The sequence below is a fragment of the Homarus americanus genome, unplaced genomic scaffold (assembly GCF_018991925.1).
Source record: "Homarus americanus isolate GMGI-L3 unplaced genomic scaffold, GMGI_Hamer_2.0 scaffold22250, whole genome shotgun sequence".
NCBI classification, from domain to species: Eukaryota; Metazoa; Arthropoda; class Malacostraca; order Decapoda; family Nephropidae; genus Homarus; species Homarus americanus.
Window position 1 is genome coordinate 9,699,908 of NW_024741189.1, and position 25,147 is coordinate 9,725,054.

At 45.9% G+C, this 25,147-nt stretch overlaps 1 protein-coding gene across 1 annotated transcript in view; it reads right to left on the reverse strand.

Annotated features, from left to right (window-relative positions):
- The window catches only part of LOC121875758, a gene marked incomplete at its 5' end in the record, with an annotated part of 126,700 nt that extends 102,727 nt beyond the window's left edge, over nt 1-23,973 (reverse strand). The window contains 5 exons of the mRNA XM_042380442.1: nt 9,026-9,181; nt 9,918-10,211; nt 11,900-13,296; nt 15,965-21,452; nt 23,941-23,973. Of these exons, the coding sequence (XP_042236376.1) occupies nt 9,026-9,181; nt 9,918-10,211; nt 11,900-13,296; nt 15,965-21,452; nt 23,941-23,973 (7,368 nt within the window). The remainder of the gene's footprint in view (nt 1-9,025; nt 9,182-9,917; nt 10,212-11,899; nt 13,297-15,964; nt 21,453-23,940) is intronic.
- Nucleotides 23,974-25,147: the final 1,174 nt, after the last annotated feature.

The window sequence follows — 25,147 nt, forward strand, 5'->3', positions numbered from 1 at the left end:
TAATACTCTGGCAAATATCTCATCGGGACCAGGTGACTTATTAGGCTTTAGTTTGTCTATTTGCTTACTAACATCGTTACTAGTCACTACTATCTCGCTTAATTTGTTTTCTTCACTATCTCTGAATAGAGTCGGTGCCTCGGGTATCATGTTTAAATTTTTGGTGGTGAAAACTGTTGAAAAATATTTCTTCAAATTACTGCTCATTTCTCCGTCGTTATCAGTGGGCTCGCCGGTATCTGACCGTATTGGTCCAATCTTTTCTCGTGTTTTAGTTTGATACATTTGGTAGAATCCTTTGGGGTTTGTCTTCGCCTCCCTTGCTATCCTTACCTCATTATTCCTCTTGGCTTTCCTTATCTCGGTTTTAACCCAACTTGCCAATATCTTAATAATCCTGGAGGTAAATTTCGCCACGCTTTATCCTTCTACCTATAGCCTTCCTTTGGCCAATGATGTTCTTTAAATAATTATTTATCCATTTAGGGTCATTGTTGTCTGATCTGAGTTTTTTGTATGGTATGTTCTGAGTGGGTAGTGAAGGAGGGAGGGAGGTGGATGGATGGACAATGAAAGAGGGTGGTGAATGAGTTGGTAGTGAAGGATGGAAGGAAGGAAGGAAAGAAGGGGGAAAGGAGGAAGGCGGGTGAGTGGGTAGTGAAGGAGGTGAAGAATCAGAGTCGAAGACATACATACATACATACATACATACATACATACATACATACATACATACATACATACACATACATACATACACATACATACAAACAAACAAACATACATATTGTACATATTTTTTACCTGACGTGACATGATTAGTTATGTCGCCAGTTCTTATAATCTCTTCTTATGTTTTCTGTGTGGTTGGTGTGTGGATTAGTGGATGCCATGTTTTTTGACCTGACCTCATGTTTTGAAAGGTCACCCTGTGTACATAAGCTCACTCTCAGTCTTTGTAATTCAGTTGCCTCTGAAGATGTCTTGAATAAAGACGAAAGCTAAGGTTCTCCATTGTTTCCCTTTTCCCTGTGTGATTTTATCAAGATTTATCTCTTCCACGTTTCCATTGTGGATCTACATGAAATACAAACAAACAAACATACATACATACATACATACATACATACATACATACATACACACACACACACACACATACAATATATATATATATATATATATATATATATATATATATATATATATATATATATATATATATATATATATATATATATATATATATATATATATATATATATATATATATATATATATATATATATATATATATATATATATATATATATATGTTTGAGGAAATGGGGAGGAAGGAGGCGGGAGGAGGAAGTAACATATAAGACAATCAGAGCAGAGGGAAAAAACAAGAGATTTAACAAAGAATGGAGAAAGAGACAGAGGAATACAAAAATGACTAAGAGGATTACACAGAATTTTTTATAAAGAAAATGAGAAATAATGAAACACCTATATAAAAAAAAGCGTTAGAGAAGGAGATGGCAGAGTGGTGCAGTAGTCAGATATATAAGTAAAGATCTAGAGAGAGGGTTATGCCTATAAATAAGGAAAGAGTGGTAGATAGAAGTAGAAATAACTAGAAAGAGAGAGAGGAGTAGAAAGAGAAATAGAGAAGAGGGGGTAGATACAAGCACAGAGAGAGAAAGGGGTAGATCGAAAATAGATAAGAAGAGAAAATAGATTAATAAAGGAAAAGCTTAAGGGACAAATAAGAGAGAGGACCAGGCAGCCAGAGCAGCAGTGTAGTGACATGTAGAGTGGCCTGAGGCACACTGGCACCTGTGTCACTACAGGTGGGTGTAATGTGATCATCAAGACGCCAACCCCCACCCACGACCCACCCTGTCCCCCCATCTCTAACACCTTGTCCACCCCCTCCATGTACCGCCTTGACCTCCAACATCCTGTCCACCCCACCTCTACCATCCCCCAATCTCTATCCCCTCACCTCTACCTTTCTGCCCCCCTTAACTCACCCACCTTGCCCCCTCACTTTTACCTCCATGCCCCTTAACTTTACCTCCATGCCCCTTAACTTTACCTCCCTGCCCCCTTAACTTTACCTCCCTGCCCTTAACTTTACCTCCCTGCCCCTTAACTTTACCTCCCCTGCCCCCCTTAACTTTACCTCCCTGCCCCTCATCTTTACTTTCCTGTCCCCTTAACTCTACCTCCTGCTGCCCTACCTCAACCTCCTTTCCCCTTACCTCTACTACCCTTCCTACTCTACCTCCTTTCCCTCTCTACCCCCCTTTCCCTACCTGTCTGCCCCCCCATCTCTATACCGTCTACTCACACCAGGCGACCGAGTACACACCCTGATACAGTACAAAGTGTAACACAAGATTTCACGCCACACTACTGTCACCACACACTGATCCGCGACACAGCAGGGAACTAGCAGCACTTAACACCACTGTCACCCACAACACCACGACAACTACTGACGCAGGGAAGAGGCGCCTGGCAGTGAGTGCTGGGGGAGGGGAGGAGGGGGTTTAGGCTGTGATGGTCCAGTGCCGCCAGTCCCACTTCCTCCCTTCTGCTGCCCCTCCCTCATGGTTGCTACTGCCTTCTCATTTCTTTATCTTCACCTAGACTCTTGACCCTTCACGATACCTACTACCTCACACGATGCCCGGTACTACAAGCTAACTCCTTCCTCTCCCCCACACACTGTCCCTCACTCTCCCCTCACCCTACACATTTCCCCTCACTCCACACTGCCTATCCACCTTGTTCCTCCACCCACACTCTCTTCCTAACCCCACACTTTGTCCACCCACACTATACTTAACTGTTCCACCCACTCTCTCTCTCTCTCTCTCTCTCTCTCTCTCTCTCTCTCTCTCCATCATCTCTACACTGTCTACTCACCCCACATCTTGCACCCTCACCCCAAACACACCCTTGTATCCTCACCCCAAACACGTCCTTGTACACTTACTCCCACACACGGCGTCTCAAACTCCAAACACTCCTCCCCACCCATCCACACAATCTTTCCCTTATCATCCACATATTGACCATCTTCCCACCTCAAATACTATCCACCTCCCACACCCCCCCCCCACCCCCCACTTTACATGGTGACCTCCAGCCCACATATTGTCTCCTCCAGCCCATGTATTTTTCTCATGCTTAGAAACCGCACAAGTTCCACTCCACACTGTATGTTGTCCTCCCACTCCAGCGACATTTAAATCCAACCCCCCAACCTCCTCCTCCTCCTCCACATCAACCTCGTGCTCTGCCAACTCACACTGTTTCAAGTCACATTGTCGACTCCATCTATCCCACACACTGTCCTTCCTCCTACACACACACTATCCACTCACCCCACATCCACTCACCACCATCCACTCACCCCATACTATCCACTCACCCCACACCATCCACTCACCCCCACACTATCCACTCACCCCACACCACCACTCACCCTCACACACCATCACCACCCCACACCACACCACTCCACTATCCTCACCCCACATACATACCCCACCTCCACTTCACCCCACACACTATCCACTCACCACACACACTATCCCTCACCCCACACCCATCCACTCACACACCCCACCACCCCACACACATCCTCACCCCCACTATCCACTCACCCCATACACTATCCACTCACCCATACCTATCCACTCACACACTACACACCCCACAGCCCATATTGCCAGAATAATACAGATGTTAGGTAACACAACACTACAAACATTTCCTTCCACCCATACACAATTCCCCTCTTTATACACTGTTCTCCACTAACCTTACACCCATACACCACCCCCCGTTACACACTGTTCCTCCACTAACCTTACACCCTACACCACCTGTTACACACTGTTTCTCCACTAACCTTACACCTTACACCACCCCGTTACACACTGTTCCTCCACTAACCTTACACCCATACACCACCCCCCGTTACACACTGTTTCCTCCACCCTTCCACCCCACTACGTTACACACTGTTCCTCCACTACCTTACACCCATACACTACCCCCCGTTACACACTGTTCCTCCACTAACCTTACACCCATACAGTATTGCTCCACTATTAACACTTAGTCCTTAACCTATATAAAACACAATCCCATGCTCCCCCTCCCCTCTCACACTTCACCTTTCCATCTTACCTCACTTAACACATCCACAACCTCTGTAACTCCCTAAAAAGGTGTGAAGAAGACCTGTTGAATTTAGGTAGTGTCTTAGTGCAATTTTGATGACGTTTTGAGAGAGAGAGAGAGAGAGAGAGAGAGGTCGACCAGTACAGCCTCTCTCATCGGACAACTAATTAGCGTCATCTACCTGTCACTGGGTGAGATAGTGTGACCTGATGTACAGTACCTGGGCCTTGGTGGTGAGGTTAACATGATCATCCCCCCACCCACATTTCTTTCAGTCTTTCTCTCCCTCCTTCCCTCCCTCATAAGTTATTCCTCTTCCTTCATCTCTCTCACAGTGACTCCCCATCCCTCCTCCACTCCCCCTTCTTCTTCATCTCTCTCAAAGTCACTCCCCCTCCCTCATCCACTCTCTTCATCTATCACAGTCCCTCCCCATCCCTCCTCCACTCCCCCAGTCCCCCTTTCATCTATCACAATCACAAGCTTGAGTCATAGTCAATCCCTGTCATACACAACCTGCCCACCCTCCCCTTCTCCCTCACCTCCCCTTCTCCCTCCCCTCCCCCTCCACCGTGATATGTTTGAGGGCCAACTATTATTTTTCTACTCGACGAGAACATTTGAAGGATGAACTATACGAGGTTGTCAAGTGCACTACTTTATCTCACCTAATCTTACCTTACCTAACTAAATCTAACCACGATTAACCTACCCTAATCCTATCAAACTTAACCTAATCATACCTTACCTAATCAAACTCACCACCCCATGGATTCAGACCCAACTTTCTCAGAGCTCCAGATAAGTACAAACATACAATCACCTGTATAAAACAACTTCCCAAACATTATTGACACTCCTGTTTGTAGAATACCAGACAGACACCCATTCAGGATGCCAAACCAAACCTACCCTAACCCAACACACACACCCACACACAGCCCCGGAGACACAACCACCCAAGAAAAATGGTGTCCGCAAAAACCAAGAACAACGTGCCAGACACGAGGCAGCAGAAATAGAGTACTTCCTAGACGGCACAAGTAAATACCATACCGGGTTAGGGTTGCTCCTTACATTTGGCAGAGTGCCACATAATGTACGCCCTCCCACAAAGAATAATGGTAATGGAAGGTGCCAAGAAACTGATAGACAAGCGAGGTAGACTCAGAGCCCACGTGTTCTCCGTCCTACGTCTTATGCACAGTAACAATTTATATCCGGTGTCTCATGCACAGTGCCTAACTCCTGTACAATGCCAATTTTTATCATGTAGTGTCTGAAGCGTGTCATGCACAGGAGCACCCGCTAATACCACATCATGCGAGGAACATTTTATAATTTAAACATTATACGAGGAGACATGCAAACAAATAAACAAATTGAGGAAACGTAAATAAAATACCTTTGAAAGTCCCTGAGGTCTCCGTGACACACACATGCAGTTAAGAAAACAAGCAAAATTATTTAAACACGCCTAATAAAAATAAATTCAAACACCAATAACCAAAAAAAATTAAAACAGGAAAACCAAATGAAAATAACCAAAATAACACATCATTTAATCATCCAAATTAAATCACGCCTTTATAAACATAGAGTATGTGAGTATCAAACACGGGTTATAAGACACTAACATCACACAAACGTCACCAGCACATCCATGCCCGGCCGTCCAGGGGCGTGTGGGGGCAGCGGACATAAGGGGCCCCCAGCACCACACCAAACTGACCTGCGGAGGATTGAGGAAGGTGATGGTGAGTCGCCCGTCAGCCCACTCGTAGACCGCTCCCTGGGACAACTCCGACTTGGAACTACCCTCCTCCTCCTCCTTCTTCCTCCTCTCTTCCTCTTCCTTCCTCCACTCTTCTACGAGATTTCTCCACTCCTCTTCCTGCTTTCGCTTACGTTCCTCCACTTCCTTCTTTTTCCTCTTTTCTTCTTCCTCTCGTTCCTTTTGTCTCTTCTTGTACTTATCCTTCAATCTCTTCCTCTCATTAGCGTCGATGGTGCTGTCGTGTCGCAGGGAGATACGACCCAGAGGTGAACACACGTGACTCACTATTGCACACAGGAACTACACACACACACAGCCTTACAGCTTTTCGTGGAGATCGAGTGAATGTGTGAGGTTTCCTACAAGTGAGGGTAATGCTGCCGTTGTAATACAACCATTCACGCGATCTCCACGAAAATCTGTAAGGCATTATGTAAACCTATGACTAACTCAGCAGTGATCACCAATCCAACATCAGTTCACCAGGAGGTTGCTGCCACCTCACCAACATACACAGAAAGCTCAAGACTGCCCTTAGCGGGTTCTAGACAAAAATGGTGCATTCAACAGGAGGTCATTTCACCAATGGGCGTGACAGGATATTCAGCAGGCTCACCAATACAAGTGATAGATCACCAATATATAATGGGTGGGTTCATACAAGTGGCAAGTTCACCAACACAGGGGTAGGCTCACCAACACAAGTGGTAAGTTCACCAACAATAGTGGTAGGTTCACCAACACAAGTGGTAAGTTCACCAACACTAGTGGTAGGTTCACCAACACAAGTGGAAGGTTTAACACAAGTCATGAGTTCACCATTACAAATAAAAGATTCGCCATTAAAATCCCTGCCCAAAAATAATCACCAACACTGTCGGGTTCACCAAGCAAATGCGGTAAAATCACCAACCTAGGAAAAGGGTTCACCAACAGCAGAAGTAAATGAACCACGAAAACTAATGTCACCAATACAAATGGTGACCTGGCCCAAGTCACCATTACACTCTACTAACATACAATGGCATGTTCACCATATAAACAAGCGGCTGATTCAGCAAGATGTCGGTTCCCCAACAGAAGGGGCAAAGTTAAAGAGCATTGGTCCACAAAATAGGACTGAGGTTCAACAACACTGGTTCACCAACGCAAGAAACCAACAACACTGGTTCACCAACGCAAGAAACCAACAACACTGGTTCACCAACACAAGAAACCAACAACACTGGTTCACCAACACAAGAAACCAACAACACTGGTTCACCAACACAAGAAACCAACAACACTGGTTCACCAACACAAGAAACCAACAACACTGGTTCACCAACACAAGAAACCAACAACACTGGTTCACCAACACAAGAAACCAACAACACTGGTTCACCAACACAAGAAACCAACAACACTGGTTCACCAACACAAGAAACCAACTACACTGGTTCACCAACACAAGAAACCAACAACACTGGTTCACCAACACAAGAAACCAACAACACTGGTTCACCAACACAAGAAACCAACAACACTGGTTCACCAAAAAAAGAATGAGGTTCCACAACACAGGTTCAATACAAAAATTCAACAACATAGTTCATTAATCCAAAACAAGGTTCAACAATCCTGGTTCAGCAAAGCAAGGACAAAGTAAGGTTCAATAACACCGGTTCACCAATACAAGTGATGAGGCTTCAGCAACACTGGTTCACCAAAACTCGGAGTGGTGACACGTGCTCCGGTCACAGGGGGGAGGGAGGGTTTGTTTACCCCGGGTCGTACCTCTCTATGTGGGTGTAATGTGATCGGCGTCGTGCCCAGAGCGGCGGTTCGGAGGGTTGAGAGGTGAGCCAGGAGTACACGTCCAGCTCCTCCACCACGAAACGTCCTGACCTCACCATCTTCCACACATGGTCGCCCAGAAGGTTAACTACGGAGTTGGGGGTATCTAACTCTTGTCGTCGACGCTTGATGTAGGGTTGAGGCCTCGTTCACTTCTATTGTGGGGGAGGCTATGTCACGTTCCAATTTGGGGCTGCCACTCCACTATCTGCAGGTGGGTTGGCCTCGTCACCTGCTGTGGGGCTGCCCCGACACTATCTGAGGAAGGGCTGACCCCCTCCCCACCCCTAACACACCTCGTCCTTGTAATCGCCGGTAGATGAGCCAGGTGTTGTGTCTCGTGTCAGGGTAACACTTGTGAGCTATGACTGTCCCATTGGTAATATTATCTGGGGTTCATGATAAAAAAGTCTTAAGTGACAGCCTCAGTGATGTCACTATGTAGGAGGTGTGCGTGTGGTGTATGGTGAATCTGTGCGTGTGGTGTATGGTGAATCTGTGTGTGTGGAGAGTTAGTTTATGGTGTGAGTGTAAGATCGACCCGGCGTCAAATCTGACGAGGAGAGCGTGTGGGTGACGGGGCGGGGAGGCCCGGAAATGACCACGACTGCGGAGTTACTGAGGAAGGCGCTGTCCAGGACACCCTCCGCCTCCCTCGGTGCTTCCGTGACGTCATCGCCTCCTACCTGTCTTGCGCACGACCCAGGTTGACTCGCGTTGATCTACTGACGACGCACCACCATTCTGCTTAACTTAATATTACTGAAGATGATCCCAGATGGGCAAGTTTAAGCATATAAAACTTGATGATAATCCAGAATTGCCTGAAGTTGTGGAAGGTGACCTAACACAATCTGGAACTGGAAGATGATCTAACACAACCTGGAACTACGTAGGATAGCCACCAGAGGTTATCATCAGTTGATCTGACTACAGATGATCGGTGTCCACGGCAGCTAAAATCTCAACTGAAATTTGCCATGAACCCGCTATCACATGACCAGCTGGGCCGCTAGTTGATAGCTGGCGAGACAGGCGAGATTACTTAAAACTCTTGATCCCCCTTGAAAGATCCTAGACCACAGAGCCACCCCCAGGAGCGGCCCGGTCGGGCACTGTGTCACACCGGGGCACTGTGTCACACCGGGCCACTGTGTCACACCGGGCCGCTCCTATCGTATTATCAGCAACACGACGCCCGCCCACCACTACTCTCCCTACCCTTACCTTATTCTCCTTTTCTGACTCGCCCTTCTTCTTCTTCTTCTTCTTTTTCTTGGACTTCTTGTCGCCATCTTCGGACTTCTTCTTCTTCTTATCTGTGGTCGTGGCTCTTACGCCGTTCGTAGCTGGCGCGCCCTTCACGTCCTCGTCCAGACCCTCCTGGAAACATGCGAAGTCAAGAGGTCAGGGTGGTGGTCATAACACGGCCTGGGATGTAGTAGTCAGGTCAGGCTATACATGCTGGGTCCGGTCAGTCAAAATTACTAGTCAGGGTCATACCGGCAAAGGGTCAAAGTAACTAAGATTATGGTCCTACTGGCGTGTCAAGTTGGGTCAAGATGTCTGAATCATACAACTAGGAGGTCATACTGGAGACTCGAGTTGGTTTAAGGGATCGAATCAAAAGACTAGGGGGTGATACTGGTGACAAGGTGACCCCATCCGAGGACTGGAGGGTCAGCACTGATGATCCAAGTTGGGGTAAGGGCAAGCGTAGATGAGTCAAAGAAAAGTCACCAGGTTAAATTTTCATAAGAACAATACAAAACCAAATCACCAGGTTAAGATCACAATCACCAAGACAACTAAGTTAGTCCTTAAGTCGCATTAAATCATCAATACAAATAATAACTTGAACCCCAAGTTTTTTATTCACTAAATTACTAATTCACCAAGTCACTAAATCAACAGGTCACTATAGTCAGGTCATTACGTCACTAGGTCAAGGTTGTAGGATTTTGAGGGAGATCAGGCCAAAGTCACCAGGTCAATTAAAATATGACAAAAATATTAGAAGACAGGTACGCAAACACGACCCCAGGTAGAGTGAAGGAGTCCTGGGGGTCGGGGAGAGGGGTTCGGGGTCATCGTCGCCCCTCATACACAAGGCACCAACCTCTGTCCTCGGGTTCAGATGACTACGGATGAACTCCATCTCCTCGTCGCTATCCTTAAAGAGGGATTTAGGCAGACGGGGGCGTTCATCATCGTCGTCGTCGCCCTTGGAGAAAAAGCTAAAACGCGGGGCCTCATCGCCATCGCCACCCATGGAGAAGAGGCTAACACGTGGGGTTTCCTCCTCGTCGTCGTCGTCTTCCTCTTCGTCCTTCTTGGAGCTACGACGTGGGGTTTCCTCGTCCTCCTGTTTGTCTCCCCAGAAGTCCTTGTCATCGTCGCGGGAGACATCCATCTGTGGCGCGCCGAGGGTAATCACGACATACAGTTAGTCATTAGCACTACAACAACAACCATACCTACCCGTACCTTAAATGGCCTTGTTACCCCTCCAACTGCCTCTTTATTGGCCCAGCGCTTTGTTAGGGCGCCACCAGGGTGCTGTTAGAGCGAAGAAAGTAGTCGACTCGAAGGAATGGATTACAGTATTAGATTATAGAAACACTTAACAATCTGTATTTCGGTCGAGAGAGAGAGAGAGAGAGAGAGAGAGAGAGAGAGAGAGAGAGAGAGAGAGAGAGTAAAATCATGAGTTAAATACACTTCACAAGTTTTAATAAATCACAATTAGTTATAAAATTACAGGAAAACCAAATTGTTAACTTTTTTGAGCAACATAAACATAATAACTAAATCATAATAAGTAATATGAATAGCATAAAATACTGACAAATTTAAAAATAAATAAAAATTGAATACACCACAAATAAAATTAATAAAAACATACACGAGATAATTATAAACTAAAATATATATGTAGTGTGTGTGTACCGTGTGCATGTATGTGCGTATGTATGTATGTATGTATGTATGTGTGTGCGTATGTATGTATGTATGTATGTATGTGTGTGTGCGTATGTATGTATGTATGTATGTATGTATGTGTGTGTGTGCGTATGTATGTATGCATGTATGTATGTATGTATGTATGTATGTATGTATGTATGTATGTATGTATGTATGTATGTATGTGTGTGTGTGTGTAAAAACAGAATCATCATTAAATAATTGTCTAATAAAGGAACACATTGCTTACATTACTGTATATTAAGCAGCAGTGAACAGAATGATGCAAATAATTGAAGAAAAAAAATCTGAATAAATCAAACAGCATAACAAAATAAAACATAATGAAGAATAAACTAAAATATCAAACTATTATGTATTAACTACTTATTACTACTGATTATCGTTCACGTGCAGACTAAAGGTGACACTCCAGCACCAGATAATAATAATAGTAAACCAATTAACCTGTGTATGTGATGATCTTACGACACCACACACGTCAGTTGTCCTCGCCTGTGTTGTAATACAGCAGTATACTGTATGTAAAGTACACTATGCAGCGCTCAACTCAATTTAAGCCCTCCTTGGCTGTTCTATCGTCAGCTCATAACACAGGAAGGTTCCAGACGCGTTACCTTGCAACTTTAGTGTCACCTTTGTCTACCTGTCCGCATGCGTCACTTAGTGTTTACTTCTACTTAGTATTATCTACGGTTAACTTGTGTTAATTTATTTCAACTAGTTTTAGCAATCTTCGCCTAACGTTAACTAGAGGTTTGTGCTGGTAGTCGTCATGACTGCGGGATATTAAGATTTAAGTATCTTAATGCATGCATAAAATCGGCTGGATCGCCAAGGTGACAGCTTCCAGAAATAGCAAGTGAGGGGTGCCAGCACAGGACTAGCTAAGGATAAGTGACAGACGCTTCACACGTCAGGTCCACTTGATCCTATCACTAGTTTGAAGGGTCAAGGGTCGGTAGGAAGAAAACTAGGACGTGCAAGTATAGCCTGAAGTTATATAAGCGATTGATAGTACACTACGTGTACGAGAAAATGAAGAAGTCATTCACAGTGCAACAGAAGAGATGGCAGCGTGGGCAGGAGGAGGCAACAGTTAGTAAGAACACTTACGTTAGAGTCACTACCGGGAAGGGTGTCCTCGTCACTGCCACCACTGGCGGGTGTCGAGGACGTCTCCTCACCACCAACACCACTGGCTGAGTTATCACCATCCCACCTGGCCTCAACCTGGCCAGGGTCCACATCACCACCGTTAGAGGATACACCACCACACACGCTGTTAGTAGCACTCGGGGAGAGGGCGCCGGGGGTGTCTACACTGGGGGATGAAGGCAGCAAAGGGGAAGAGGACTCGGGGGTGATGCTGACGTCTTGGGAGGAGTGAGGACTCGGGGAGTATGACACATCTGTGGGCATGAGGTCAGAGGTGCTTCCCTCCGTGTTGCTAGAGCTCATGATTGAAGACGTAGTTCTCGTGCTCTTAGTAACTGATACCGTTTCTTCCGAGACAACATGACTGTCTGGGAGGCTGCCATCGGCAGATTCCTGCGTGTCAACAAGCCACTGGTCCGCCTCCTGACTTTCGTCAGTCGTGTTGTGCGGGGCAGTATCGTCCTGGGTCGTGGCCCCACTGGACGTGTATGAGTCTGTGGTAGTTTGATATACATCAGCCGAGCTCTCAGAGAACTCCGACTGTTCCTCAGATCTAGAGCCAGACTGTGAGTGTGTTTCTACGTTTAGCAACTCTGTTGACTTTAGTATTCTCAGGAACGCTGTGTCTGACTCTATCTCTGCAAGATCAACTTCAACGTCATTGTCTTGTACCGTTGCACGAGTTGATTCAGCTTCCAGCTGTGGCGAAAGGCGTGTTTCTATGTCAAGAAGAGGAGCTGAACTGGGCTGTGGTTCCTCGTGCGTGACAATCAGGTCTTCTTCTTCCACTATAAGGAGAGAGTTCTCCACAGTGACCCGCTGGTGAGTATGTGTGTCTACTAGGTCCTCCACCAGCAGGAGTGGTGCATCGTTTTCTATGGTAGTGATCACCTCACCGAGGGGTTCAGGGGAACAGTGGGTGGGTGAACCTAATAGGTCGGAGGAGGACTCCAGAGAGTCCGGGTTACTAAAGTCATCAAGTTTAGTGGGGGAAAGGATGTCTATACCGCTCTCCACATCGACCTGGCCCAGAGGGTCCTTCAGGGGGTCGAGGCCCATGAGGGAGTCTAGGGAGAGGGCGGGACCAGGCCGCCCCGACACGGGCTCTATGGAGTCATAGCTGAGAAGGGAGTGGAGGGCGGGGGAGGCGGGGGGCTCGAGGGAGTCCGGCTGTAACAAGCGGACACTTAGTTCTGCCTCTATTAGTTCTTGGAGGGAAGGGGCGGCGCCCCCAGGGGAGGCCTTGGTGGCCGTCAGGGGCAGGTTAGTGTTGACAGCAAACTCGAGGGAGTCGTCGTCCAGTTGGTTATTACTTACGGCGGCGTCCGTGCTATCCACGTCAGACATGGCGGACCCTGCAACACAAACAACAGTTGTTAGAAACATCATTGCAGACTCTACAACTCTACCATACTGTATATGTTACTTACGTCAAGGTGGACCCTGTAACACAAACAAAACAGCTATGTGACTCACTGCTCGCCACTGCACAGTAAGATGATGATAAAACAAACCGGAACTTTTCAACCTCCAGATGTTAGCAGTGTATGACCATTTACATAAAAGTGAATATTAATCTTGCTGAGATTCGTGGGAAACAAACACAGAGGTCAAACATTTATCATTATCTCGTCTATATTTCAGTTCAGAAGATATCTTAACTAGATAACACTGTACTGTATGTGTACTAACAATACTCTTTGGATCACTATCAAAACACATCCCGTTTGACAGCTCATTAGTAGTGGCGGGGTTACGACATTTTATACTCCTCACCTCTAAATGCAAACTCCTCATTGTCAACCACCCCGGGCGGGGGTCACCGTCACCCAAGTTGAACGACGGTGACCGAGCCAAACATGTGGGTTCAGTAAGAAGACCGACAGTCGAAAAGACATTGATGCTCAGTCGTATAAGCAACTGTTAATGCATATACACCAACACAGTTAAATCAACTATGAAAACAATAAGCGTTAAAATATTTGTTACATTAAGAAAACCATTACAAATGAAGACGTTTTAAAAAAAGATTAGGTCTACAATTAATAACAAAGTGTATTCAATTTAACACATCCCACCAATATACAATACTAACAGTGTTGGTAAATGATTCACTCGTGTCAGTATATTGTATTTGTTTACCCTTTTTGTTTGTTGCCAGGAAGGTGGCCACCCCACCACTCACTGAGAGACGGTGTAAGTGTATTAAATTAAGCTTATATAAGCGTCACGTCACCGCTGTGGATGGTATAGCTGCTGCACCAGACGAGAGGCCACGCCAATATCTGTGACTTGGTCAGGTTTTACTAAGCCCACTACCGACCCCTCGCATCCCTAATGCTGAAACCATAATTCAGAGTAATGAAACCTGGTTGTTTTATACCTGATGATAATTGCACTATTTAGGTTTTTTCTCATCTTGGGTTTGGGTCCTAACCCAACTAATCAACCTAATCTAACCTGACTGAAACAATCATTTCGCTAAATGACTAAAACTTTTCAGTCGTTTCGCGAAATGACTGATTACACAACTTCACTAACAATACGAAGAACAAAAATAGTCCTAATTAATATATATCTCACAAAACATCAGAAAAAATCTGTTTCATTTCTTTGAATTACGATTCAACACACGGAGTTCGGGGGTTCGTTAAGGGTCATATCCTGAACCCTTAACACGTTTAGGTCTTTCACCTCATCCACAGCACCAAGTTGTTGTCGAAAGGAGACAGGTTTTGCGTTTTTTCCTACAATAAGCAAATTCTAAGAACATCGTTTTTTAATCTTGTGCAAACTGTATTACATGCTGTTGTAGAATGGCGTATTAATAATAGAGATTAAATGGATAGTTGACAGGGTAGTCGGGCAGAGGTAGAGTAGGTAGTTTTCTTTAACAAGTTCTCCAATCTACCGCCCCCCCCCCTCCACTACACTAGTTCGTTGCTGTGGAAAATTTTATGGATTCCGAACGACTGATCTGATTGGTTGATTGAACTAGACTTTGTGATAAAAACAATGGGATATTCTCGAGAATAAGTGTAATTAGATAAAAAATCAATAATATTCAAAATGATATTGCACCTTTATTATACAAGAGCCACTTGCTTCTGCTGTGCTCGCTGGCTCATGTCTAGATAACTTACGATATTGCTGCCAACATGAACAGTTATTCTATTATTTCAACAAAATTAGGAATACCGTATACAGAGTTTTTGTAAGAGAAAATAACATTAATATAAATCAAATATACGCCCGCATGACATTTTTCTCGTGTCTTTCTGGTTAGTGAATCAGCCGACCAGTTTACCCAGAAGAGAAATAAGCATTTTATAAAGGAGCGTCATGTCTATTACCCCCTACACCCTGTACGTTTCCTTATGTACGTACAAAGACAACAGAAACAAATTGGCGGCACGACGGGGTCTGTTGGCTGATGTGTTAACCAGAAATAAGCAAGAAAAAAATCCGAGTTTACCGCCAGAATCATAAGATCACTTCTACTTCCAACAGATGAATTTTTGTATGCATGAATAGTTCAAGAGATCAGGATTCATTCTCACTTCGAAGCTGGCGCCAATCACCACACCTGGTGTGACGTTACCTTGTCACTATGTCCTTATTTACGAGTGAGAAACATTATGAGATACAGTGGTTGACCAGTGAAGCTAACCTAACCTATGGATCATGTCTACGTCACAGGGATATTGATCTGTTCATAACTCGAATTAAGTCGCACATAGCCATTCTATTATCATATAGGAATATGTACAGTATTGTTAAAAATATTCAGTTCTGATTAAATGAATTATCTTTTTAATGACGTTACTGAGAAAATAACCCTTCAAATGTTACAACTTACTGTGCTTGTATACGTAAACACAACTATTGATGTCATGGTGTATACAGTACAGTACATGTACTACATAAAACACACAAGTACTGTATTCAGTCATAATGTCATAATGGATATAAAACATGATAAAATACCAGCAGGAGGATCCACACACTACCGCTCTACCATACCTTTATGCTGGACTGTTGTGCATTGTTGAGATGATGATGATGGTGGCGAGGACGAGGAGGCGATACTCGCCTCCTGACTGTGTCCCTCCTCACCTCCAGGGGCACCTCCTTTACCCGAGAGAAAACTATCACTTGGCATTGGATTTCGGTCAATGGTGCCAGTTGCACCGTTTTCAACAGTTCTGACTCTAGACTTGGCACCCTTTTCACTGTCAATGCTCAAAGTGATATCACTGGTGCTGCGTGTGTGAGTCACCAGGTAGGCGTCACCCCCACCACTGGCACCTCCTGCATCATGCTCACCTAGGGAATTTTTCTCGCTCACCTCCACATTCGCATCCATCTCACTGTCACACTTCCTCCCCATTTCTTGACTACTTATTTTCCTTTCAATGTCTTCGTTTTCATCATGGTGGACGTGAGTGACGCAGCCACCTTTGTCCTGGTTAAGCTGCCAGGGGGAGGCAGAGTCCCTGCCCCTCGTCACAATGGCCTGTTCCTCGCTCCTCCACTGCCGCCAGAAATCCTCCTCGTCGTCTAAGGGGCTGCCATTCCCCTTCAGGGGGTCATCTGTGTCGGCGGCAGCACTCTGCTCTGCTGTGAAAACATTTGCAATTTCTTCATCCATATCCTCGTCCCCATCACCAACAACTATTTCTGGCACCTCATGGATGCCTGGTCTGTCGGGAAGGTCACGTCTGGGTTCCTTCTCCTCTACAACCTCTCCTTTACCTACCAGATTTAGATATTGAACATATTTCTTATTTTTACATTCTTCAAAAATATTTTCGTCGTCTAGTTCAGTAATCTTAGTTGGCTGCGAGTCGTCATCGCCACCAAACCTTGTGTCTGCCACCTCAACGTTCCCTGTCGGCTTAGACACGTGTTTTATTCTGACAGCAGGAATTCTCTGCCTGTTTGTGAGTGACTGAGAATCAGTTGTTGCGGGTTTACCGTTGTCTATTTTCTTCTTCAGCCAAACTTTCCTCAGAGCTCTTACCCCGTTTGCATTTTTCTCAGGCACCTTCTTCCTGAGCTGGTCCTTCATCGCCTTGAGTGGTATAGCCTGCCCGAGTTCACCTCCCAACTTGTGTTGAATACTGCAGTAGGCGGTGTTGAGTGAGCCTCCGCCGCCCCCATCAAATTTCTTGTTGGAACCGTTCTCTGGAGTTTTGTCGTCCAGGGACTCAGGAGCCCCCTTTTTCCTTTTGGCCCCAAGGCCGCCGAAGTGAAAAAACTTTTTGGACGGAGCTGCTGCCTCTTCTGGCGTAGTTTCTTTATCGTTCTTCTTTTGAAAACCAAACAAGTTTGTCTTTGGTCTCTTCCCTGCATCTGTGGGTTCGGTTTCCGTGTTGATTGCCTCGTCCACCATGGCGGTCGCTGCAGCAGCAGTGGCAGAGGAAGCTGGGACCCCGGCTGTGGCCCCTGGGACCCTGCCTGTGACCCCTGGGACCCTGCCTGTGGCCCCTGGGACCCCGCCTGTGGCCCCTGGGACCCCGCCTGTGGCCCCTGGGACCCCGCCTGTGGCCCCTGGGACCCCGCCTGTGGCCCCTGGGACCCCGCCTGTGGCCTGAGCTTCACCCATTTCCTGAACATCGTCAGTTACCATGACATATTCCCCCTCCATTTCACCCTCATCCTCATCTTCATAGTCGTCTTCGTATTCGTACTCGTCATCATAATCTTCGTAGTCGTATTCGTCGTCCTCTTCTGCCATACGATAAGCATCGTCTTCAAGGTCGCGAAGGAACTTATTCTTGATGTACTCACGATATTCCTCCTCGTTTTCAAATTCCAACTCTTCCTCCTCACCTTCTTTTAGTAATCTTTCTTCTTCTTCCGTGAGGGCGTGAGGCATGGACAGATAGTCGTCAAAACTAGCCTCCTTATTTTCCCATGGGCGTTCAACTTCCTCCTCCTCCTGCTGCTCCAGTTCTTGAAGTTCACGCTGCTCCTGCTCCGTCAAGCCTGCTGGCATGTTCAAGAACCTCCCAAGGTCACGACGCTCAACGCCCCGCACTAACTCGTGCTCCTGCACAGCCTCATCCAATTCCCTCTGTTCCTGCTCCGTCAGTGTTGCCGGCAATGACAAAAACTTTCCTAATTCAAGTTCCTTTGCATCCTCACTTTCAGCCAAGTAAGTTTTCAGTTCTTCTTCCTCTTCGCGAGTCAGAGTTGTGGGCATTGACATGTATTTCGCCAAAAGCGGATTCACTCCACCTTCAGCCATCGCTTCACCCTCCGCCGCCAAATCTGGCTCGTCTAAGAAGGTCTTTAGGGGGTCTTTGCGTCTCGGAGGCTTCACCAGCAGGTCCTCAACTTCAGCCAAATAATCCTCAAAGTCATCTACAAGGGGCAAGACGGGGCTCTCAGGTACCTCATGCATATCCTCTACGTCAGACAACTCGATCTCTAGTGCCTCTTCCATTGTCTCGCTAACATTGTCCTCAACATCCACCTCCATCACCTCTTCAACATCCTCTTCCATCATTTCTGTTGAAGGAGTAGCCAAGGGAAGGTCCTCGTCAACCAGTGCTTCTGTAACCTCAAGTTCTTTGTCCTCACCAACCTCCTCCTCTTCCATCTTTTCCTCTCTCAGTACTTCAGTAAATTCGGGCAGTTCCTCTTCTGCCATTGCCTGATCATCTATCTCCTCCTGCTTCACCTCTCTCCCTTCCTCTACATCTATCTCCTCTTGCTTCATCTCTCTCCCTTCCTCTACATCTATCTCCTCTTGCTTCATCTCTCTCCCTTCCTCTACATCTATCTCCTCCTGCTTCACCTCTCTCCCTTCCTCTACATCTATCTCCTCTTGCTTCACCTCTCTCCCTTCCTCTACATCTATCTCCTCTTGCTTCATCTCTCTCCCTTCCTCTACATCTATCTCCTCTTGCTTCATCTCTCTCCCTTCCTCTACATCTATCTCCTCTTGCTTCATCTCTCTTTCTTCTTCAACTTCTATCTCATCTTCTTTCACTTCTCGCTCTTCCTCTACGTCTATCTCCTCTTCTATCACTTCTTTCTCTTCTTCAACTTTTATCTCCTCTTGCTTCACTTCTATCTCTGTCTCTACTTTTATCTCCTCTTCCTTCACTTTTCTCACTTCATCTACTTCAATCTCCTCTTGCTTCACTTCTATCTCTGTCTCTACTTTTATCTCCTGTTCCTTCGCTTTTCTCACTTCATCTACTTCAATCTCCTCTTGCTTCACTTCTCTCACTTCTACCACCTCATGCTTCACTTCTCTCTCTTCCTTCACTTCTCTCACTTCTACCACCTCTTGCTTCACTTCTCTCACTTTCTCTACATCTACCTTCTCTTGTTTCACTTCCTCTGGGACCACTTTGGAGTCCTCAGAGTCTACCTGCTGTCCAAGGATGTCCTCCCCTTCAGATTCACCTTTCTCTTGCGTCTCAATGTCTGTAATTTGGGCTGTGGTATCCTCATGTAACACCACCACCTCTTCTTCTTCCTCCTCCTCCTCCTCTTCTTCCTCCTCCTCCTCCTCTTCTTCTTCCACCTCTTCTTCCTCCCCCTCTTCTTCCTCCTCCCCCTCTTCTTCCTCCTCCTCCTCTTCTTCCCCTTCTACATCTAACTGGACACCCTCAGGACCCATTTCTTTTTCGGGTTCCTTTGTCATGACGTGGTCTGTGGAAACTCCTTCATCAGTGGTTGCAGCAGCCACCACCAACTCGGATTCTTCACTAATCGATTTGACTGTCTGCTTGGTAACATCTAGGTCCTGACTCTCCTCAACCCCAGTAGCTTTCTCCTCCTCCCCTTCCTCCTCCTCCTCCTCCTCCATGTCTACTTCCTCGGTTTCCTCTCCATCCTTGTGCTTCATTGTCACCTGCTCTGTCTCCACCTTCACCTCCTCTTCCAATGATACCTCTTGTTTTTCTGGCTCCTTTTCTTCTGGTGATGACTCTTCTTCAGGCTCGACCTCCTTGGCTACAGTATCTGAGGGTGGTCCCTGTTCCTCAAGCATTACTTCTTCTACAGACGTTTTTTGCTCTTCGGACACTAAAGCTGTTGTCTCTCCCGCTACAACGTCCTCCCCTTCGTCTTCCTCCCCACTATCCACACTACACTCCTCCTCCGTCTCTTCAGGCTCCACAATGACGCCGCTGAACCTCACTGTCACACCAAGACGTCGAGCCTCTGTACTTTCTTGTGATTCGTCCTTCCTTAACTTAACAACCTCAGCTCTGCCACTCTCTTCTGTGTGATCTTCAGCTGTTCTGTTCTTCACCTTTTCTTCTAACTGTTCCTGTGGTTCTAATGCTACCTCAATAACCGCTGCAGCTTCTGCTACAAATGGCTCTTCTACGTCCATATGGATGGCCTTGACTTCCTTTATACTTTCCTTTTGATGGGCTGTTTTTTCTGGATCTTTTGCAACAGCTCTGTCTGTGTCTTCTTCACTGACAGCAACGGCGTCATCAGTCATCATCTCACCACCGAGCTCTTCATCTCCCTCGGCAAGTTTATCTTCTAGTTCAGAATCTACTTGAGGAGCTTCCTCCTCTGTTTCTATCAGGTCTTCAGGGTGGTCACTGGACTTTGCGCCTGTGTCTGAGGACTCTACCTGTTCCAGCTCTGATCCTTCTGAGACGTCATTAGCTGCGCGACGATCATCCTCACTTTCCTCATCGTCAATGAGAATAAAGATTCGGTTTTCATTATTATATTCAGTGTCGATATCTCTAGGAAATTCTTCGACCTCCGTCTCAATATCTCTGCCTTCCAGGCTGTCATCCTCAAATTCTGTGATCTGTCTTCCCGTATCTTCTTCCTCTGTGTCTTCCTTAACATCTGTTGCGTCCGTGGTTTGACTGACCTTATATGCTGACTCTTCCTCGTCCTCCTCCATGCGGGCCAGGTACTCCTCAAGACGCTTCCCGACCTTGGCAGTGAACTCCTCAGCGGACACTTCCTGTTGGCTGTCCTCATCCTCTTTGGGAACTTCCTCAGACTCGAACTTGGAGGCATATTTCTCAACAATCTCCTCCGCGGTGCCCACAAACTCAGGAGCTTCTTCTTCGACACTCTGATCGTTCTGGTCAGTGTCACGCGGAGTCTCGTCAATTGCGTATCTCGCCAAGAGTGACTTCCATAAGACGTCCTTCTCACCACCTTCCTCGACCTCACCTTTACTGTGCTCTTCTTCAGCCAAGGTTTCCTTCTCTTCTTCCTTTCTCTCGGGTTTGACAAGGTCTTGTTTGTTTACGATTTCAGAAACAGCTGTGGGGGGCGGGCGAGGGCGTGGTGGTGGTGGTAGAGTGGCCGTGGGTGGCTGTGCCAACAAGTTCTCGATGCCCGGGTAACGCGTCAGCCCACCCCTCTCTCCAAGCCCCCCTCTCCACCCCTCATCATCCTCTTCTTCCTCTTCCGCCTCAATCGCCGTCCCGTATTTATGGCGTTGTGAATCCTCCTCCTCAGCAGCATCTTCGTACTCTTCTTGACCGCCAACAACTTCATCTTGGAACTGTGGCTCTGGCTCCTGGTTGTTCTCCCGCACAGCCAAAAAGGTTATGAATAGCATCCATACCCATAACACTACGTCCCTCGCCCGCTCCCGCCAATATGAAGGGTATATCCATGGCGGCAGCAAGGGTTCTTGTCTATTAGTCAGACGGCGCAAGTTCTCTGGCAGATTAGGGCGGGGTATACTCCACTCTGAAAAGTTAGGGATACTCCACTCCGGCATATTAGGCCTAGGTATATTCCAGCCAGTCATGTTAGGCCGGGGTATATTCCACTCAGGAAGGTTGGGACGTGGTATGTTCCACTCCTGCAGGTTGGGCATCTGCCACTCTGGTATCCTGGCAGTGAACCACTCGGGGAGCTGGGCTGTCAGAGAGCCCAGCCAAGCCTTCACCCGACTCATGGTATTACCTTCACTCAACAACTTCACTCAACACTGCCTCACGTGGGGCTCCTTCGCCACTGTTGGCACTGACCCAAGCGGGTCCACACACTCGTACACTGATATCACTGTTACTACACGGGGTCAGGAGGTGACCTTGACCCTTGGAGGCGAGGACACGCTGGGTCAGGAGCGAGGAGACCCAGAGTGCAGCAGGGCGACGCGGCCGTGGTCGGAGGGCCACTGTCGGGTCTGGCACGCTAGGCACCCAAACTCCACCAGTTCAAAATAGCACGTGGCACTGCCGATGGCCCGTCCCCCCAACCTACCCTGGCACAAGCCCCTCCTTCCTTCCCTCCCCCTCACTCCCTCAGCTGCTGGTGCCTCTCACTACATGAAACATTTTTTTCTTACACTGCTTAGGCCGAGTTGTCACCTCTTGATAATTGACTCCCCTTCACAGTCTCTATGTGTACCATGACTCACTTCCACCAAGACTCACCCACCAAACAATTTGTCAATTGTATCACGACACCACATACGCGACCATTGTTTTCTTTTTCTTAATGATTAATGTGAATATATTATATTGTCTTCCTATGAGAAATCTCACCTGCAAAAATCCTTTAAATTAAAAACAGTAAAACATTAAACTGAAAGAAAATTTTAGTGTAAAAATCAAAGCAAAGAATTTAAAGTTTATTTGTCATTGCGGTGTTGTGAGTCACAAAGCAACAACCAATGAGGTTCAAATATTTGTCACTGTTGCTAAGGAAACCAAAAGACGGCGGAGCTAAGTCGATAAGTTAATGTGATGCGGGTTTTTTTTTATTCATTCTCAGTTTGTTTACGAAAAGTACAAATATCTGAGAATATGAGTCCTGCAGTGCTATAATTTCTACCAAGGATCGTGAGTCCAAGAGAATCAATGTATTAACCCGATTCGCATTCCCTGAGACGATGTACTGTATGTTAATACCGGCCACTTGATGTTATATATACGGCGAGTCGGATTGGACGGACGCCGATAAATTATTAAAGACATACTGTATTAGAGAGAGAGAGAGAGAGAGAGAGAGAGAGAGAGAGAGAGAGAGAGAGAGAGAGAGATTAGGCCGAGGGTAATCGTACGGACAAATTTCCTCAAATTGTCTTTCGCTATGGCCAAGAACTGAAGGATTCTCGAGAAATCTAAACCTAACCCAACCAAAGCAGCCAATAAAACAAAGAACTCCTCGAACACGGAGTCATCGAGGTGCCACATAATAGATAAATGCTATACAAGAAGAGGTGCCAAGTAGTTCATGGGGTAGGGGAGGGAGAGAAAGGGGAGGGGAGGGTGGATGGGTGCAGGTGTGATTATTATTTATCACTGTTGACGAAGTGTTTCAGTCTAAGGTCAAGGAAAATTTAGCTTCAACTGTAGCTACATCAAAATACGCGTCAAGGGAATTTTGGCCAGAACTGTACAATACATTAAACATCCGATATAACACAACAATGACTTCAATCTGGTTCAAGTTTCTTAATAAAGGTGTATACGTTGACTTTTCCTCGTACCTGGTGACGTAACGAACTGTATTTACCGGCAGACTTGAGTTAAACCAAACAAAATAATAATATTAATGATAATGACATTTCAATTACACTGAATGAACCCCCTGACAACGTAAATCCAGCACCTTACCGAATCCGAATCCACGAAAGCGCTAGGAGTCCGGATTCACAAAGATACGGTACGCTTGTGTTTTTATCATCTAACTTGTGTTAAATAAACATATCTAGTTAAGGTTGTGTCTCAAGGGTTATGTTCTGATGTAATTTTTGGACGTTCGTCTTGCGCTTTCTCTCATGTCAGCTAGTTGGGTGTAAGATTAGACACCCCAGCTTATTTCACCTGAGAATTAACTACCCAACCGCTAAACGAACCTCGCAGAATTCGGGTTCTGACCTTTTTAAGGTGAATGAGTGACAGCATCAGATAGTCCATATCTCATCCAAAGAGGCTCAAAGGCAGTGCTCAACTTTAATAAGTGATCTACCTGTCAGAAACTCTCGCTCTCTGAAGGTAGTGTTCAACTTTAATAGTGATCCTCCAGCATGATACTCTCTCTCTCTCTCTCTCTCTCTCTCTCTCTCTCTCTCTCTCTCTCTCGTTTGAAATATTAAAAAAAAACATGCCGTTTCTGGCCAAAGGGAAGCATTGTGGTGTTTATAAAATAATGGTTGTCTGCTTGTGGTAATTTTAACTTTCCTACATTCCCATACAACCACTAAGTTTATTCTATTCAGCCTCACGCTGACTCTTTAATGCTCACATTAACACACAAACTACGGATTAATTAGTACATACTACAGAACTGTTGTATTTACTCTAGAGATCTAGATGGAATATAAAAGGATATTTCTGTTTGTTGTGAATGCGGCAGCAAGTGACTTGAAGTGAGCGGAAGTAGACTAGTGGAGATGGCGGTCATTACAGGAGAAATCTTGCTTGATAGTCTTTATGAATCCGGTTGTCTCAAAGGAAGTTTCTCTCTTCCTCTTGCTAAAATATAGTCATAAACCTCAATTGCTACATTCCGCCGTAACTCTGAAACACTAAATAACGTTTCATGAAAGTAGAATAATTGAGAGAAAGAAAGAAAAAGCGAGAATGGCGAAACGTCTCCCAGAGCCACAGCGGCCGCAACAAACCCGCCAGTAGTAAGCTGCACCCTCATCGCGGTCAGCTTATCGTCGCGAGTTCTACAGTCACTTTCTAACCTCGGGGTATGGACGAATCTCTCAGCCCGTCTCTACATTATCATAACTCACATATACACTTAAAATGTTTATCTAAAGGTAACCTACTACACAGAAGGAAAACAAAAATGAAAGTAGAACCAAGGCGGATACGAATTCATATGAGCATCTGTGAGTCCACCCGAACGCAAACATCCGGGAGTGAAGATTACACACTCACTCGCCTCAATATCGTACTCGTCAAAATAACCAATTTTACCTTATCTTGAGTTTCTATTATCTAAAATAAAAAATAATAATAATAAAGCACGATAATGAACACTGAGTTATAATTTTATGAACGTACAGTACATCTCGTCCCGGGTGTCTCGTGTAAAAATCATGTTATACAGCAGTAAGCAGACAAGTGTACGTGCGGGAGGCAGAGGTGTGTCACTCCTGGTAATACAGTAGAGGTACTCCAGTCAAAATACCGATAATATTTTACGGATGTATTTAAGGAGTTCCATGTGTGTGTGTGTGTGTGTGTGTGTGTGTGTGTGTGTGTACTATTTTTCATCTACAAAAAC